At 42.7% G+C, this 20,004-nt stretch overlaps 2 protein-coding genes and 1 long non-coding RNA gene across 3 annotated transcripts; 1 reads left to right on the top strand and 2 right to left on the bottom strand.

Moving 5' to 3' along the window:
• Nucleotides 1-2,390: 2,390 nt before the first annotated feature.
• Nucleotides 2,391-6,617, bottom strand: ckma (creatine kinase, muscle a). The gene is made up of 8 exons (XM_056594260.1): nt 6,507-6,617; nt 5,013-5,221; nt 4,705-4,859; nt 4,415-4,547; nt 3,932-4,103; nt 3,685-3,808; nt 3,370-3,559; nt 2,391-2,987 (listed from the first exon to the last, which is right to left on the bottom strand). The coding sequence occupies exons 2-8, from the start codon at nt 5,203-5,205 to the stop codon at nt 2,809-2,811; spliced, it is 1,146 nt and encodes a 381-aa protein (XP_056450235.1). The 5' UTR covers nt 5,206-5,221; nt 6,507-6,617; the 3' UTR covers nt 2,391-2,808.
• Nucleotides 6,618-13,272: 6,655 nt separating this feature from the next.
• Nucleotides 13,273-15,671, bottom strand: LOC130385659 (uncharacterized). The gene is made up of 3 exons (XR_008896048.1): nt 15,223-15,671; nt 14,653-14,800; nt 13,273-13,988 (listed from the first exon to the last, which is right to left on the bottom strand). It is a non-coding gene; the product is annotated as an uncharacterized LOC130385659 (long non-coding RNA).
• nccrp1 (P1, F-box associated domain containing) lies at nt 15,537-19,793 on the top strand. The gene is made up of 6 exons (XM_056594273.1): nt 15,537-16,082; nt 16,634-16,714; nt 16,949-17,045; nt 17,791-17,886; nt 18,988-19,126; nt 19,443-19,793. The coding sequence occupies exons 1-6, from the start codon at nt 16,010-16,012 to the stop codon at nt 19,584-19,586; spliced, it is 630 nt and encodes a 209-aa protein (XP_056450248.1). The 5' UTR covers nt 15,537-16,009; the 3' UTR covers nt 19,587-19,793.
• The last annotated feature ends 211 nt before the right edge of the window (nt 19,794-20,004 follow it).

Raw genomic sequence — 20,004 nt, 5'->3', positions numbered from 1 at the left:
TAAAAGGCAGATGGTGGTGTCGATGTAGGCTGCCAGCTTCATGTTAATATTAACTTGATTGGTTGTGGCTTCGCTCATGTAGATATCTATCTTTCTCTCTGTCTCTCTGTCTCTCTCCCTCTCTCTGTTTCACGACTCTCTTTCTCTCTCACACTCGGTCTTTCATTCACTCCACCAAACCATTGAAACCGTCTAATATGCCTTTCTTGGTCAACATCCCCATGTTTAATAGGGGCCCACGTCACAGACCGTAGCCGTCCACCATCTTGTGTGTAACAATTAGATGTCCCCTCTCTAAAATAGGACATCCTTACTCGTCCAATGCAGAGCATTCGGCCTTTCTCCGCTCTCATCTTGGGGGTTTTGGGATTCTGTGTTTTATTGATTTCTGTGTTTGGCAGGGAAACACCCATTAGCTGTCATTTCACTCGCAGTCATGTCGTAGACCCGTTTATATAAATATATATATATAAATATATCTCCTTAGATATCCTCAGTCCTGTTTCGTCTGTGCTGTTACATGAGTCACGACACAAACCCGATATCGAGGAGAATAGTTTGACCTGTCCTCCCTCCCTCCTCAGAGCACCAAGGCAGTCACAAAACATGGACGCCCGGATGCTCTGTCCTCTCCCTGGACTTTCTCATTGTGGTGTATATTAGCATTAGGTAATATAGACCTCAATGCACTTTGCTTTTGACTTGAATCAGCTCCTTCCAGTGTGCCTGTACAGGTAAAAACTGAGAACTAGCCACTGGAGGGCGCCAATGTCTTAAATGTGAAACACTTCAATTTGTGGATATTTGCACAGGTACTTTATTTATTTTTTAGAATAATCTCATTAAAAAAAACTGGATTCATATCAGTCAGTTAATGGCTGTATATAAAATATATGAATAAAGTATATATCTTAGAGCTCAAGGTTTATTTATAGGTAGAGCAAGGGAAGTAATTCTAGTTAAAAACAGTTTCTGTCAATGACAACGGGGAACAATACTGACCTGCAATACTGCATGACTACAGAGTTTCGGTCTAAAGGGGAAAAACGAAAAAAAAATGAAAATATCCACACCTACAAGTGGAAGCTACATGCCACATGGGCCCAGTCTTAGGTATACGCCAACCAAGAAAAAAACAACAAATAAGTCAAAAGATATGGTGCTCTATGTGCTATCCTTTCCCCTGACCACAAGTATGCGAAAAATGGAAAGTTATTTAGGACCATATTGTTTGCAAAAATAAAAATAACATGGAATATTTGTTTACATATGGAGCTTTTTAAAAGGTCCGTCAAAATATTCAGATATGTCCTTAATTAAAAAAGAAGATGAAAAAAATACTCCAAAGGGAGCTGAAAGAAATGTGCTACGGAGAGAATTACCAATTTGTAAACGCTTCTACACTTTGTTATGAAGGAATCTACGCCCATCCAGAGACAAGCCCTGAATTTCTGAAAAGCCTTTGGATTGCATTCAAGCCATAGAAACATGGATTTTAATGATCTCAGACGACAAAAGGCCTCTGGTGGAATGCTATGTATGTGTGTGTGGGGATTAGCACAGAGTTTGGCGGAAGGGGATTTATTGATAAGGAAGAACAAGGCCTCAATTTTGCGTTTAGCTGTACGGACATTTGTCCGACAGTGGAATATATTCTGTGAAATGTATAGAAAATGTATTTTGAGGGAGACCATGGTCGATGTGTGCTGGTACGTCGACTCAGACACAGATTGTCATTGGATGTGTGGAGATAGCTTAATTGTTACAGTATTATGTTCCTGGAGGAAACTTAGTATTTTAAAGTGCACTGTCATTCTGGAGCCAGATTTTGTAACCAGTTGTTGTAATATGCAAATGGGGACTAATGGAAGTGAAGAAGATGCACAGTTTGGTAATAAAGTGATTCTGCTCCCCTCTGCTGTTTGATCCTCCCCTCAGAAACAAACTGTAAAGTGAGATTTATTGGTTGTGGTATAAAAGGAAAAAATGGAGCTGACGATTAATAAAGATTCACATATGTTGCCATTTTTCCTCTATTTCTTTTTCTGCTCTTTTTGTAAATGTCCATGTTTTCATCAATGCCACTTCACTGATGTAGAAAAAGGATCATGCATATGGAAAGTGTGTATTTGTGATGTTTCTTTCAAGGTTTCAATCAGATTTTTGTTTGTCATTTAGGAGTCACTTTTATCTGAAGCTGCTTCCAAATGAATACAGACAGGTAACTAATGACAACGTAAGCGTTCGTCTTCTTGGTCAAACCCACAACTAGACTGGCTCACAGCCTGCATATCCTTTACCAAGGTCGCGACGCGACATTAACTACGAAACAGGCAGCACATTTGCTATATTTGGGAAACACAATACCAGTGCCACATAATAGACTCAGATTTGTTTGGAAGTATCTCTTGGAGTGTTTTTTTATTGAACAGTTTCAACAAATGTTGACTTTTTACAACAAAATGAAAAGAGGGTGGCACATCGGCCAGGCAAGCCCGGCGCAATGGATCACAAGATGTTACCGCCAGAAAGAGAAAAGTGTGAAAAGAGTGAGAGAGGAAGGAAAGAAGACCAGGAGAGGATTAAAAAAAAGTGGAAAAAAATGAAAGAAAGAAAGTATGGTGAGAAAATAGAGATGGAAGGAGTTGGGGGAGGAGGGAAGAGGTGAGCAGAGTCAAGAGTCTCTAGGTGTGGCAGAGGAACCCCCCCCCCCCTCCCCCCAGCCAGTTGGATTGGCTCAATTGATTACACATCACGGTGTGGTCACTAGAAAAAGTGAAAAAAAGGTGAAACATTGTCCTTCTTTTTTTACTTCTGGGCGGGGATCATGCTGTCGACGGCCTCTCCCTTCTCCAGCTTCTTCTCCATCTCCACCATCAGCTTCACGCCATCCACAACCAGCTGCACCTGGGCAACCTCGGAGGAGCCCAGACGGTCAGCGTTGGAGATGTCGAACACTCCACCGACGGAGGCGGTGTCCACACCACCTGAGGACATGGGCGGGGAAAAATAAGAGTGAGTGACAGCAGAGGGAAACGCTCACACACACTTGGCAGACGAAATCTGTGTAAGAAGACACTAAATATCGGTCACTTGTGATATTCTGGCAATCTGCTATTCTTCTATCCTTTTATCAAGGCCATTTATTTGAGGAGGTTTTTAAGGGAAAGGGTCCTGAGGAAAAAATACTACGGAAATCACCTATGCTGTGTACTCTATGGCACTTATGGCCCTGGTCAGCACTGGAGGCTAACATAAACACATTGGCTCTTTGCAGATACAAGCACGACCTCTGCTGTGTGATCTATGGTAGTGGCGGCTCTGTTGAGCGCCCGAAGCTAACAGAGAACACATCAGGCTTTGCCGCACCTGTTCCACGCTTCTGCAGACGCAGTCTGCCGAGGATCTCATCAAACTTGGCGTGTGTGCTCAGCTTGGGGAGCTTGACGTGCACGCCACCGCGCAGGCCGGTTCCCAGGTTGGAGGGGCAGGTCAGCACGTAGCCGAGATGCTCGTTCCACATGAAGCCGTGGTTGTGCTTCTTGAAGATCTCCTCAATCTGGAAGACAGAGAGGAGGAACAAACAATGAATGTCTCGTGTGTTGCATTCAAGCCGGACCAAAACCAAGGCCGAGCCAAAGATCCTCCTACAAGCGTTTGTAAGTGAATTGCTGGTCAGCGTACCCTCTTGAGACCGACGCAGAAGCGTCTGAAGACCTCCCTCATGTTGCCACCCTGCTCCATGGCGATCACACGGAGATGATCCTCCTCGTTCACCCAGACCAGGAAGGACTTAGAATCGTTGTGCCTGGCAGAAGGGAAAGGCAAAGAGGGCAAACATGAGCCTGTTGGTTTCAAAGAACAGGTGGCCACAGAAAGGGCCGTTTTTGTGTTTCTAATCTTCTCGACACAGGGGGTCTGCGGCTCTCACCAGATGCCTCTGCCGTCGGGCCAGTCACGGGCCATGCCAGCGCAAGTCAGCAGGGGGGAGACGGGCTTGTCGAACAGGAAGTGATCGTTGATCAGCTGGTCCTGCTCGGCATCGGTCATGGACTTCAGGGGATAGTACCTTCCCTTGAACTCACCATCCAGGCTGGTCAGAGCTGAGGGGGAGATGAGCAAAACAAACAACATAAATACATGAAGGACGGATGCTATCTCTTCAGAGCAACATACTGTTGTGTATGTGCATAATTTGACAGGAAGTCACTTAAGGACTACATTGGAGTATTGATCTCTTCTGTTCTATTGGTACCTACAGTAACATGAAGATGAACAAGTAACAACAATACATGACCCTACAACGCCCCTCAACGAATCTACCATTATCCCATAAACTGCTGATTGTTTGTGTGTAGGGTATGTCCAACTGCTCCCCCTCTCACCCCCTTTTGCAACAACAAAATCAGCTCACCCTCAACGGACAGCTTCTCAATGGCTCTGCGCTCCCCACGGCTGTTGTGGGGGGGAAGGGTGTATCCCTTGATGCTGCGACCGGTACGCACACGGCTGGACAGAACGTAGTTGGGGTCCAGGTCGTCACCTCCCTAAACAACAAGCTGGTCAATAAATAACAGCAACAACAGATATATGTAATTCAATGCAACCATCCACTAGTGCTGACATTGCATCGACCGTGTCAACCGTTTCATCGTGGTCGACGGTTTGCGTTGTGTCATCGCTGTTGGTACCGGTGTAGCGTACCTTCAGGTTCTCGAAGTTCAGGTCGGTGGCGTGCTTGTCGGTGGGCTTGTATCCACCATGACGGTCGGAGATGATGGGGTCCAACAGATCCTTGAAGACCTCGTAGGACTCCTCGTCACCGGCAACGCAGCCAACGGTCATGATGAAGGGGTGACCTGAACGAGATGGGAGCAGGAGAACGGTTTAGACACATGACGGCGGTGAAATGAGCCAAGCCCTGTTCATGGGCCAGCTGCCGGGCCGATGTGTCGTAGGTGTTCTGTGCGATTTCTTTTATGTAGCTTTTGGTACGTCTTTGCATGGCTCACCTGGATTATCAACACCAGTCTGAATGACATCATCCAGGGTGTAACCGCTAGGAGTCTGCTTGTCTCTCAGCTTGCCATAGATCTCCTTGGTCAGCACCTTGGCCATGTGGTTGTTGTGCTTGGACAGGTCGGGGAACTCATCCTCAACTTTGAAGTTGAGCTTGAAGTTGTTGTGGGTGTTTCCGAAAGGCATGATTGCGTTTCTCACACTGCGAAGGGAAAAGGATTGTATGTAAAACAAAATTGTATCGTCAAAACAGAGATTGTGGCTCTGAAAGAACTAGTCCCAGACACACGCTCTTGCATGTGAGTTGCGTGTGCATGTGAACATAGTGCAATTGATGCCTTTAGAATGTCCCATATAGTGAGGGAACATTCGGAATGCATGATAGCCATTGGACAGGTGCACAGCATAGGAATGCCGGTAACAAATGTCAGTCAATACCCAACTGATCATATGTCATGTATAAATAGATTAAGTGGGTGGAGCCTCTGTTAAGTAATTATTTGTAACATCAGCCCCCCTCCCCCGACCTCCTCCTTCACTAATCAACCACCACGATTATGCAACGATGTGAAACATTTTTAACTCATGTTTTGTCATGAATTGTCCATCAGGTTACTAAAGTGACCTCTCTTAACAAATTGAAATTTCAACAACAACTTAAAATCATACATATCATACGCATAATATTCTACACAAATTTACAATTTCTGACAGTCCTGTCGCTTTAAACATTAAAAAACACATGCATTACAAAACACAGACATATCACCAACATACTTTGCATACATAAATCACTGTATTAACTGTGCATTAAATGCAATGCCATTGACAATATTTTACAATTTGCTAGATTGTTTGGGCCTGAAAATGCCCTAAAAAAGAGCCACTACAGAGTGTGAACTTTTGATTGTGAGTAGTCGGGGAAATTATATGACCAGATATTCAAAAGGTCAAGACCATTTTACACCTGCTCTAAACCCTTGTGTCCCACTAGGCGCCACCTGTCCAAACACATGCAAGTCTTAAGAGCAAGACCTTACCAAGGACATGGAACGCTCTTGCAATGCAAGACTTAACCTCAGCATGTTAACCTGCCCCCAACAGCTACAGTCCATGCAGAACTCCTCCCCATACACTTTCTACACAGAATCAAGGACATTTTCTGCAGCATCCAAAAACTTCTCAACTGATTCTATTTCTATTCCAGAACACTGAAATGAAATTCGAAATACTAAACCTATTAAGCATCCTCCCTTCGACAGAACGATGTCAAGACAACAACTCAAAACACAAAAACTCCAATGCTGCCCTTTAACAAAGGCAGCATTTTAAAAAGTTTGCGCGATACTTTCTCGATTCTTAGCCACTGCTACGGTTTGGATGCATCTTCAGGTCAATTCAGTTGTCCATATATTTTGCACTGCCTTCCTTAATTCCGCCCATATTTCTGTGACATTGCCGTTTTCGTTGATGGTGCACGTATTTACCTGCAAACTAGTCAAGAAATGAAGTTACTGTCCGATCCTGTTCACCAAAGCCAAAATAGGGGTCACCCAACTTGACTGCAGTTCTCTATCGCTTATATACTCAGAGGAACCAGAGGAACAGCCATTGGCTTTGCTATTTTGGTCTCTGCTTGGCCCCCATTGGTTAGTGCTGGTAGCTGGTCAACGAACAGCTCCTGCATTTACGTCTTGGATATTCAAGACAGGCGCTGAATTTGGCAGCCATACATAGAACCAGTTGGTCAGAGAAGTTAGGGAGGAGGGGGAACATGGAGAGGAGGTGTGTATAGCGGCAGGGGTCATGAGACAGTGAGATAACCCTAAAAAGCTGAGCAGCACTTTTCCCAATCGTGTTACAGTGGGTAGAGGAACCTTGTGTGTGTGGAGGGAAGATTCAGAAAAAGAGGTGTTAATCCATGCCAAATTAGCAGCCAACTATTTTAAGAAGGACATATATCAACCTCCAATTAAATGTCAATGGATACCACTGTTTAGGCTGCCAATGATAGGCTAATCCAAACTTGTCAAGGTCCAACTATGCTAATCTCAAACTTCTGATGGATAGCTATCATTTCCTAGCAGACTGTAGCTAAATGCAGATAGATCTCCAATAGGCAAGGAAGCTAGAGCTACTATGTTCCTACGGTTTGCTCTAGTATTTCTGGCCAATGGTTGGACACCAAAGATAAGAAGGAAGTGATCCTACAGCTCTGGGGAATGTTAAAGATGATAGACGCCATTGCTGCACATAAGCTTCATTAGAAGCCTGCAAATTGGCTTCTCTCAAATGTCTTGCATCCTTTTACCCATGCATATCCTACACAGCTGACAGCTGTTTGGCAGTTGATTTCATCAACTGCCAAGATTGTCGAGAGATTGAAAGGCCAAGTTTTAACCATTGCACCGCACATCTTACATATTCCTCCTTGTGGTCTACATTAACAATTATATTCACATTTAGTTATCACAAGTACATTTGTCAGAAGGAGAAACAATATATCGCTGTCGGTACAGTAAAGATGTTCATAGAGAGAAGTGCAAAGCACTTACAATCGCTAGGTTAACCAATTCCCTGTATACAACAAAGCTAGCTTGGATAAGATGCTTCACAACTAATTATTACCTACCATGTTCCTCATTGGGAATGCAGCTGTTACATCAGTCAAAGAAACAGAAAACATTCCTCAGTCCTTTTTACTGGAACTAAATCTACTTTATAATTTATTTAACAAACAGTTATTTATTCTGACTGATAATATTGTGGGGTTCTTGGGGTCTGCCTATATATTGAAAGTGTGCGCATCCAGACCTTGGTTTGGTAACCCTGTTGTTCCATGAATCCCTTCCAGTCCGACAGCTCGTCCCCACTAGTTGGGTGACTTTGGTGTGTTTGACGGTCTGTCTAAAATGCTTTGTGTGTCCTAACGGTTTTTGCTCGAAAGCTATTTCATGTTCGTTCTGTTAGGGTTCGTTCGGAGTCAGGACTACTTCCACGCTTTTGAGGTTCGCTGTATAGAAACGTCTTTGAGGCTTGTAAAGTTGGACGAGTGAGCGAGCTTACGGTTAGAATTCAGCTATAACAAGAAATAGCCATATTCGCACTCGTTGTTTTCAGCAAGTGTCGTAGATTGTTATGAAGAGGATGATGATGATGATGATGATGATAAGGATGAGCAGTGTTGAAATAAGTTTAGTGAAAAAATAACAATGCTTATGATGATGACTGAGATGCCTCCAGCTCTATTTGACGTTCTTTAAAGTCGGCGGCCCAAGGCACTCACATCTCTGAGCAGTGCCTTCAGTCTTTCAACCATGCATTGCTTATTTCAGACTAATTCGTGCTTGAAGGTCGTTGTTTGGGTGTACCTGAGACTCTCCAATGGCTGTGGCAGAAAAACAATCATTCACCCCCTTCCCCGACACCCTGACACCCGTTGAATGAAACACGTTTTAAATACTTTTCTTCGAGGGCAATAAGGGTTTGTTAGTAGAGGCACTGATCCAAGATGAAGAAGGTTGGTGGGGGGGGGGGGGGGGAGGAGAGGGGCTGTAGGTTGGTCGGGGGGGGGGGGTCGGGGGGGGAGGGGCTGTAGGAGGGTGATCCCAACTTCACTTGCCAACTGGCAACAGGCGCTTTGGCCTTTTCCCCCGTTGACCGACACCAGCTTTAGCCAGGCACTCCCTTTCCCCATTTCCCCGTGTCTGTGTCCCACCATAAGTAGCGAGTTCCTGTACCTACTACCTACCACCTACCAACAACCTTCAGCTTCACCTTCCAGACCCACACACTGTCATAAGTACACCCTTACGTAAGTACACACTTAACACACGTAAGTACATACTGCTCCAACCGGCCCAGGGTTTGTGTTACACCTCCCATCATATGTGCCCTGAACCACCACAACACACCCCACCCCCACAAATCCCTCCCACTCCATGAGTGTCATGTGACACAGCTGTCTGCCGCCTGTCCCCTTTCTCGTGGGGGGCTACCAAATTAGTCTCTGTCCAGGCTTGCCCTGCTCTGTACCCACCCCCAACAACTGACACCCGAATGACACACTCATGTCTGCACCAACACATGCACGCAGGCACACACACACGCACGCACGCAGGCACACACACACACACACACACGCACGCACGCACACACACACACACACACACACACACACACACACACACACACACACACACACACACACACACACACACACACACACACACACACACACACACACACACACACACACACTTCAACATGTCCCATTCGAATTAGTTTGAATCATGGTACAGTTCATGCATTACTTTCACACACTCTAACATAATAGTGGCATTAAAAGCCACTTTCAGATACACTATCTAAAAGCGATAAACCCACAGGATCTGCTGCAATGGCAGCTATAAGGTGCATAGTTTTATGCAATCTCTCCAACACCAACACGTAGTTTGAGAAGCCAGGGCGAGAGTGTGCACAGGGTGTAGTGGTCTGGGCAGATAGCAGTGGCACCGGAGGGTGGGGGTGGTCGCGCCTGAAGGCGTAGTGGAGAACACATTTCTCATCACGCCCAGCGTCGTCCAAGGACAGTTATGCAACGCGCCTGTCAAATCACCGCGTTAGATTGCATCTGCTCCAGTTCTAGGCTTTGAAATTCCCTTCAAGCTTCATAAGATATTGAAAACCCCCAACAGGCCCATCCCATGCTGTACACCTCCATGTTGAACCCTTACCGAACCCTAATGACGTCTGAAAAATGATCCATTCACTTTAATGTAGAAGAACTGTTTATCCCTGTTTTGGATAGGTTCCCCTCAAGGTACTAAACACATACTTTGAGTTGGCAATTTCATGATCTTGTTCCCAAGAAGCGATCCATGGGTGTCTTGGGAAAAGGAAACTTAGTTCACGGCTATGGAGAACACCTCTCTCGGAGCGTGTATGACTTGACCCGTGGAGAGAGGAAACTGATAGCAATGAGGCGTGTCGGAGTCCCTGCAGCTGCTCCCATCACGGCATCGAGTGTGTTTTCATGCAAGTGTTTTGGCAGCTATCCAGTGCACAATATGTGCAGGCATTTTCTGCATGTCAAATTCACGTACACACAAGTTTTGATTATTTGCCTGGCAACAGAAAAATCTTGCTTTTACTGCCGCCTCTATAATAAAACATTTGTGGCAGACCTTATTTATAACTTGTCGCCTGCATTAAATTGTCCACCTGTCTATGTCGGGACATTTGCAGATATATAGAACAAAGATGCAGATAGTGTTGACAATGTGCACATTGTATTGAGGATGGAAATACTTAATTGGGAAATTAAATTCACACTAGGTAATGAAACAGCATTTGTGGAGCCTGTAATATTTATTTCGAAGACATTGACTTCATAGCCCATTTATTTACTTGGTTTAATTTATCTTTTGTTTGTTAAAACTGCATTCCCACGTTGGGTTGTGTAATGTTCATGCAACACATATCTTAAATAGGTGGCAGTCTGCAGGGCCTGAACATTGTGTGAATCCTTCTCTGGAGATCGATGTGCATGTGTGTCTGAGGCCTCACCATTGAAAGGGGAGCTGGCCCCATGGGGCATACAACGTGCGGTCAGGCAACAGGCTATATTTACCCCAGGCTTTGGTTGTCCATCTGCAGCAGGTCAAGCACCAGCCCACCCCTCATGCTGATTCAATTTCATCAAGTCAGGTTTTTAACCTTTTCTCGCTCTGACTACCTGTTCGGACAAAAAGTCAGTCAAATCTGGAAAATACAAATCTGTGAATCAGTACAATAATGATTTATTTTGTGGAAACTCCAAGATTCGTTATTTGCTGATATTGCAGCATAGATATTGCACAACGCAATTGCAGGAAGAAATTGCACATAGCAATTGCACATATCGATGGCAGGAGCAGGCTGGGCCAGGCTAATTTGAAATGATCACATTCAAAATAATGTAAATGTGTGTACACTGTGTGCTCTCCGTTAGAAAAATGTTCATTATGGTAGATGGAAAGGTCATGTATTTCTGTAGCCGTGAACATGGTACATGGTTGGCTGCAAGTGTTGGGAATTTAACATGTGATGCAACCGTGCCCTCGATGCATACAGGGAGCATATGCATGTGCCAGCTGGGTCAGGGTCAATACAGCTGTTAGCCATAAAGCCATGGATGCTTCTAAAATTCTTACGTAAAATAACTTAATTAATCCTAGACAGGAAATGTGTGTATTTCAACAGAGGAGTTAGAATTACAAAAGTATATACATATTTTTTTTTTTATAATCCTACAAAAAGTATACAGAAAAGATGTCCTTATATACAAAAGTAGTAGAAATGGAGATGATCTATTTATAATATCATATTATGAATTCGTTTAGGTATATGTTGGTGAGTAGTATAGGCCTACGTTTAACCCATTCAAGTGGCTGGATCCAAAATTCCCCTTCACCCCGGCTAAAAAAGCCCCTCATGTGCTCGGTGTTAAACAGAGCGGACAACTGGGGCACGCGCTAGCACCATTAGTGTGTACTTTAACCATCAAGCAGGTTTATTTATTCAGAGGATCCTGCTTCATCCAGCCGAAGCAGCGCTAATGTCCTCCACCGCGCTTTCTCAGGTCAGAGTGTTTGTTCGAGTGCTTGGAGCGGATCAGCCGATGGGGAGAACCGTGGGCCTGGGGTCAGCGTGGGCACATGCCAGACAACATGTCTGAACCACGGTTCATACATATCGGAGGCCAACAGGTGTCCCTCTGGAGGACCCACTGCTGCTGCGGCACATGGGGCACGGGGGGAGGTGTTTGTTGGTTCACAGCCCAACTCTGGTCAGCGTTTACGTGAGGCTTTTCACCTTTGTCCGATTCGCGGCTGACCATCGGCAACACATGAAATGGTAAAAATCTGTGTTGGTCGTATCTTGACAATCTTGATATGTGTTGATTTGTTTATTTCACAATTTAACACGCTTTTAACACAAAGCTTAAGCTTATAAGATGTGCACGCTGAATCAAAACAGACGTTTTTATAGTAATTGTCTTTATGCCATTTCAGAAGCACATGTATTTGATTTAATTTGACATTATTCCGGTCATTCAACCCTACTAATGCATTCGTGCACATGCATTATGCTTTAAGCTAAGTCGTCTTCGAGGTTTGTATTATTAGTAGTCGTAGAATAACTAGAAAGAATGATCTCCCTGCATTTTCTTAATGCCACACACCCCCTTCCCCACACACAAACACGTCAGTGGAACAATATCAGTGGTTATTTTTTACCTTAACATGAGGGGAAGGGGGGGGGATAAGGATTGAACCATTGGAAACCAGCCAGAGTGTTTACCTTTAAAACGCAAGCACACTAATCATGCACTACATGTATTTTACCTTCAGCCTTTAAAAGGGTTACAGCAGTTAATACCGTACACAAATGTAGCTTACAAAGTATTTATGTTAGAATAAACAACAGCCAGGTCCATCTCTGAAAAAGATTTAACTGACTGACAGTTAAAGAATACATGCAGGCAATAGGGGATTGCATAGGGAGTATGTGTCATGCTTCTAGGCTAAACGCTAACATGACTAATGATGTGGATGTTGCCTTTTCAGACAATATAGTATTATTATTATAGTCTGTTAGCTAGCCTTCCACATCACAGTTCACTCAGGAGGACGTCAAACCGAAACCGATTTAGATGTATTTATACCTTGTGTGTTTGTTAAGGGTTATGTTTCTTTTGCATTGTCTTTTAATAATTGTCTTCCAGAATCCCGGATGCAGGGTTCTGTGCAGGTAGTCACGAATGTATCCTGATAGGAGCATGGCTTGTGTAAACAGACTCTGCTACCCTCTGTTCCCCTGGCTTCCTCCCAGAACTCCAGGCCTTATATGGTCAGGGGTGTTCTCCACCAACCGAGCAGCTGACCCATAAATTACCCTCCTAAACTCCATGGCAGACACCGCCGACCCTCTGCTCCCTCTTGCACTCTATTTCTCTCACTTCTCTCATACAATGGAATATATGTCCTGATTTATGTATATATATATATATATATATTTTTTTTTTTATATGTGCGGAATATACTGTATATGGTATATCTACAGCTGTAAATAATAATGCTTCCATGTATCACCAAAGAAATAACACAAACAAATTTGATCTAACCTTAACTCAAAGTTAAGTCAAAACCTAAGTTGCACCGTGTTCATTTGTTCAAATTATCACAAAAAGTGTTCAATTACTCAGTCATGTGTGTGTGGCAATGGCGTCTACATAGTGGGGCTATTTATTTACTAAGCTCTTTTACAACCAACACTACCAACATTGATTCTTCCCTTTGTGACATCAGTGTCCAGGTAGTGAACACACAAGCCAAACATGGCTCGTAAACTGCCATGTAAGCCATCATCAAAGGATCCAATCAAGAGAAAGGTTTATTTGATTTCATGTCAGTGCTGGCGGGGGTCCAGATGGGGGTGCTGGTAAAGGTACATAACAGCGAAGCTGGTCACGAATGTGACCAAACCCAAGAGGACATAGGAGCCGGAGCCCCATTGAACTTTCACCTCCTGTACAAACACAGTACAATCATGTGCAGAAAATGTCCCACAAATTTACCAAATAAATCATATATTGAAGTGATGTGGAGAAGTGCCAATGGGGTGAATGCACTTTTTTAGCATAGTTGTGTCTTTAATGAAACACCATCAGATTTTTCAATTAATTTAGTTTTTTTCTTCATGGAATGACGTGGTTGCTAAGCCAAACTGTGTTATTGCTGTCGTGGAACAAATGGTCATTATCTAATCACCCACTGTTCTCTGAAGGATATTGGTGACCTCATCCCCGACCTCTCTGATTTGGTCAGCGCCCTGACCAGCGGACATAACTGCTTCCATATTCTCCTTCACTGAGATCGTCTCCGGCTCTGGCTGAATGTCCACAGATGGAGAACCTGAGGAGCAATCTAAACGTTTCACACAAGAAAAGATCAAACTGCATTTCAGTTGTTTGTATGAGTGCAGAATCTTGAGGCAGTGGACCTTATACACAGACATCTTGGTTCTAGACACCAGCTGAGGGGTCGAACTAAATGTGGGATCGGGTGGGTGGACCAGTCCACAAGGTGGATCCAAGACAGCCAATATAGTGAATAAGGCCCATAATTTCAAGTGAGTGGTACAAAAAGGGTTACATTCCATAATACTGCAACAATTATATGCAATGACAAGATCCATATCAAAGGCTATGATTTGATTTATTTCCACACTATTATGTATAAATAAATGACCTAACCAACAGAAATCTTTATTGTTGGAGCAAGTAGGGCCAAATGGGTTCCACAGACTTCAACAGAGTGGTTACAAGCAGAACTACACTGAGAATCTAGCTGAAAATAACCGTCTGTTCTTTTCTCTCCAGTCTCCGACTCAAGAGCAGGGGACGGTGTAATAGGGCAAGGCAAGTTTATTTAAATAGCACCCTTCAAACGCAAGGCCGTTCAAGTGCCTTATGAAGGCAGAAACCCAATTTAAAGAACACTAAAAGCACCATCATCCTTCGACGTATTAGTAGTAGTAGTAGTAGTAGTAGTAGTAGTAGTAGCCTAGTACATCCTGATAATCTGTCACCTGTCAACGTTGGCGAACCTGCGGTTGAGTTGTTCCGCGGGACAGAGGGGGGTGGGGGGAAAGACGTCAGGAGGGTCTGTGTGGCAACGCTGTAGGCCTGATGAGCCCTGCAGAAGTCAGAGAAGTTCCTCTCTCCTCCTGGACAATGCTACACAACCATATCATATTCATATCGCTCCAGTATTCATAATATTGCAGAGACTTTAATCCAAAAGTAATTTCCAGTGACCACTAGACTAGAGACATTGTGCAGACAACAATCAAAATGTATGAATACGTTGTCATGACTCCTATCACTATAGAGGATTGCGATGGTGGACAGGTTTCACGTTAATGACTCGACACAGATAACTCAGTTGTGTCGGTTACTTTTCATCATTATACTGGACTGGACTGGACACGTCTGATAGTTAACCAACATTATAGGCAACTTACTACTTCTAACGCCATATACTAGGCGCTTACAACTCTAACGGTTACATTGTTTTACCGTTGGTTTTTACCAGTGTTCATAATTAATTCATGATCTCAAGCAGAAAACTTGCAATTTCGTTGAAAGACAATTCTCACCGTTTGACAATGATATTGTGTTTGGTTTCTTTTATGATCAGTCCCTGTCGGAGAATTCTGCCTTCCTTGGACACTCAAAACTGTAGGAGATGAGCAAGAGGCCAGAGCCTCACTCGGCATGATGCACGTGTTAGGCTGTTCTGTTACACACATTATAACGCCACAAACGGTTGACACATTAGGCTACTACGCCACCGTGTGCGGCGTAATAATGTGTACACATGTGCCACAAATTGCTCCAGGCATCAAGGCTTGCGTGGTTCCAAAATAATATTTGTCATTTCCTTTTTCGCCGTAAACAATGTGTGGCTTTCAAAAATGCTTGTTGGCCTTCTAAATGTCTGGCTCTGTCATGCATGCAGTATTTCAAACTAACTTGATGTTATTATTAATATTAGGCCTATCCCAATTCATGGCCACCGGTCCATGTGTTCATCCACTAGGTGGAGCCAGAGGTCCATACTGAAAATGTACCCTAAACCTGAGTTACCGTATTTACATTGCCAACGTTTACAGCACTTTATCAGTGTCATAGTCAGGCTTAATATATATGCCGTTCTATGTATTTACATATAGGGAAGTTCTATAGGTGGATACGATTCAGGGTTTGGTTAAAGTTTAACCATACGCCAATGCGTCACCGAGAAAACGTGTAATTTTATTGCAACATCAGGGTGGGGCATGGGCAGTTTAAGCCTGCTCTACTGCTGTAATAAATGTCCGCATAGACTTCCTGGTTTCTCATTGTGGAAGGAACCCAGAAGTAACCCCTACAACCTTACACATCATGGCTGCCCTGAAGCAGGTCTGCGAATCTCAGCCGTTCGGACGGAACTTGTTGAAGAATCCGTCGCCTTACGGTATGACGCCACCATTGGCTCACACGTTTTTGTATTTTTGAACTGGCAGACTTCCATCATTGTGCAGTTAATTTGTCGTGTTTGAATAACTGCTTGAATTAGCCTACACTTTGGAAAAAGTTATTCCTAGTCTAATCTTTTAGTTTGTATTCTACTGTCTATCTGGCAAATAGTTTCGTCATAAATTACAACATTCATTCAAATATGGCGTTAATTCCTCTGTCTTTCTGCGGAATAAAGTAACATTTGACATAATCTATTTTAGAATGTATTTAATTTATTTTAATAGAATTGTATTTATTAAAAAATACGTAATCTCGTTCATAATGTATAGCATAATATTCATTAATTAAATTAATAGCATTGCACAAAAATAAAACAAATACTCTTTTAATAACTTGTGACAGCTACGTAATCATGTGCCATCTCACTAAAACATACCAATGAACATTGTGAGGGTCACAGTGGGATTACTGCAGTCCACACATGGGCCACCACCACACCCACTATGCAGGTGTATCATGAATTTGTGTCTCTGAATTCCCGTACAGGTTTGACTCACAAAACCCCTCCTCCAGAAGTAGAGCTCAGTGAAGTCCCCCCACAGGGACCTCCCCGTTTCCAAGCCGAAGGTGAGAGAGACACAGAGAATTTCCCATTATCCCATTTAGTCCCAATTATTTTGCAATACATTCAGCTTCATTATCTGTAAAAGTTCTGCTCACTTTTGAGTGTGGTGCAAAAGCACAAAGAGAGAGAGAAGAGGAGAGGGCAGTTTCCTAATTGAAAGAATGAAGAAGGCTGAAGCAATGTATCAAATCTCTTGCATGTATTATTTACTTCTTCATTTTTTTCTCCACATCTAGGTAACTACACTGACTGGACTACCAGAGTAGAACGTCTCCCCGCAGATAGAAGTAGAATACCCCAGGGCGCGGTTGTGTGCGGTTTACCCGAGTACAGGTACAGTAATACTTTACTTTATGCTGTTAGATATGTGTTCAACTTCTGCAAAAAAGACAACTTAGTAAATATTCCTAACCCTACAGTACAAGGCTGCTTAGTTCAAACCTCCAAAACACCCTGTAATAACAGTAATAAAACATGATGTCTGATTACAACCAGCATGGCCGAGTCCAATCTCCAGCAACTACCGAAACAGTTCACCCACCCATTGGCGCAATTTAGGGTGGGGGGCAGGGGGGAAAGGTGCCCTCCACATTTAGAAATATTTGGTTCCCCCTCTTTAACCCGTGTTACACTTAATTGGTATTCCAGAATACATTAAAAGAAGATTGCTGCTGGTTTACCAAGGATGTGATTAAAACACATAACACGAACAGTAAAATAACAAGGAATCATAGCATTAATAAAAGATAAATAAATGTATGCAATAAATACAAAATGAAAGCTATGTTCCCGGAGGTTGCCGTCTGTAACCAAATGTGTGGTTTGGGCTTTGGGACAAAAGTGCGGGTTACGACAGAAGCACAATCAGTAATATTGGTCAGTCACTGCTGACCAACACCACCTGTCACACCTAATGTGCACCCCTGCACCCGCCTGTGTGTGTGTGTGTGTGTGTGTGTGTGTGTGTGTGTGTGTGTGTGTGTGTGTGTGTGTGTGTGTGTGTGTGTGTGTGTGTGTGTGTGTGTGTGTGTGTGTGTGTGTGTGTGTGTGTGTGTTAATGTGTTCTCTCTGTGCACAGCTGGTTCACTCTGGAGCAGCGGGTGGACCTGAAGGCAGAAGGAATTTGGGATGAGTTGCTGGATAAATCTCAGCCAGACATTGAGATACAAGACTGGTGGGTTAACATTATGAATACATAGAATTTTACACAAAACTGAATTTATCTTCTGCATGAGTTTTGTATTTTTGTATTAAGTTGTGGTCGTGTCTAGCACGACTGGTCAAAGTTAGGGTTTGATTTCCATGGGGGCCAGGGTAAGAGAAAGAGGATAAGAGGCTTTGGATAAGAGCATCCACTAAATTGAATAGATATTTTTAATAGCTTATACAACATTTAAGTGTATGGTAATTCAATGAATGATGTCAGACTGAAACAATTTTTTAACTGAATAGAATGCCATTATAAACAATTTCTCCACATCATAATGGACTCTTTCATTGTAAAGGATTCATTGATCATTCATTGTAAATTATTAATTAAATTAGTACAATATAGTAACTGTCAATGGTGACAATAATACACCCTGACACGTATGCAGTTTAAAAATGTCAGGACAGAAAAGGATAGGACATCATTTCACAGTGATAGTCCATACTGACCCAGTCTAGCTAACTCACTGAGTATGAACTAAGAACATGTTACACTGTTAATGAAGGGGCTGGTTGGGTATCTTTTAAATAACAATCTCTTTTACTTTAAGGTCCAACAAAATAACTAATTAACCCTCTTAGGTTTAAATTTGGTGAACTATTGTTGCATTGCTTCAATATCTCGATATATACAAATAAAATAATAATAATGTTGATTCAATATAGCTATTTCTGCATATATTTGCACCTAAAAATGTATATCTGCTTACTGCTGGTATACGGCTGTATTACATAGTTATGCAACGTGCTAAATGCAAACACATTATTGTTCAAACTTTATTCTGAAATTCCCAGAAAGATAATCCTTTAAAGCTATTTAATTGTATGTTCTATGTCAGTGGTTCTCAAACTTTTTATACCGCGTACCACCTATGAAAACATTAGTCTCCCCAAGTACCACCATTATGACCGATGTTATAAAATATAACAAATTACAGTAGCGTAGACCTGCGGCCCTATTTAGCTAGGCACAGTTCACAGTTCATATCATTTATTGTTAACTGTTGTCAGCTGCCTGAACAGAGTGACTGAATCCGCTCCCCTTGTTGGGTGCTGGGGTGGTCAGGTATGAGGAGAGCCAAGTGCATGAGCACATCTACCAGCTGCATGTCAAGTTACTGACCGCCGACGGCCAGACGGTCATCTCAGAGCACCATGTCGAGCCTACCGAGGACCGCTCCAACTACTCACACACCTGGAAAGAGGTTTGTCGGGCTAACACCACACCATACATCAAATTAAATGCATACACCATTCAATGAAGGCCTGTATGTGGATAATCTGGTCTGCATTTGCTTTGGTATTATACACTTCTTGAGTTTACCCAAGTTATTATTGTCATTTTAATTATTTTAATTATATTTTGTCATTTTGGTCCATTGAGCATAATACTTCGGGCGCCCCTGAATTAAATGCGTAAGACTCAATTAGACTAAAAGCTTCCACCAGCTTGAATTTCATATCCATTGATGCTCAAAATTACCACCCATGTTATTCATGAATATCTTTGTCTGCCTGTAGGTGTCGCATGTGTTCACAGGCTATGGTCCTGGGGTGAGGTACGTCCTCTTTAGCCACCGAGTGAAGAACATGTTCTTAAATGAGTTTTTCCCTACCCTTGTCACCGACAGCTCAGTCACTGTCAAAAATACCAAATTCAAATGATCAGTCCATAACTCATATTATATGGACAAAGAACATATCACTGAATATTTCAAGTCAGTGTATGTATTATTTTCTTACAGTAGCCTACATTCATCATTTTATTATCTGAAGAAATTGCCTTATTTTGATTTTGTAGATTACGATATTAAAGTTTTGGCTACTGTTTAATCTATTAAACACATTTTAATCATGATAATGATGATGGTTGTTTGTTGATTTTGTATCCATTTTATTAATAGGCTACCAATAATAATAGTTGTTTATATTTTATTAATTTTTTTTGAGACATTGCAACTAACCTAGACATTGTTAAAGTAACAGTTATTTCCTTTAATTAAAGCTACTAGAACAGCATTTACTTTATTACAAGACCTACTGCTCCATAGCGGTGTGCACCAATCAAAGGTTGAGCGAGCAG

Source organism: Gadus chalcogrammus, chromosome 7 (assembly GCF_026213295.1).
Source record: "Gadus chalcogrammus isolate NIFS_2021 chromosome 7, NIFS_Gcha_1.0, whole genome shotgun sequence".
In the NCBI taxonomy this organism is placed as follows: domain Eukaryota; kingdom Metazoa; phylum Chordata; class Actinopteri; order Gadiformes; family Gadidae; genus Gadus; species Gadus chalcogrammus.
Note: the sequence above shows the minus strand (reverse complement) of the source record. Positions and strands in the feature narration are given on the sequence as shown.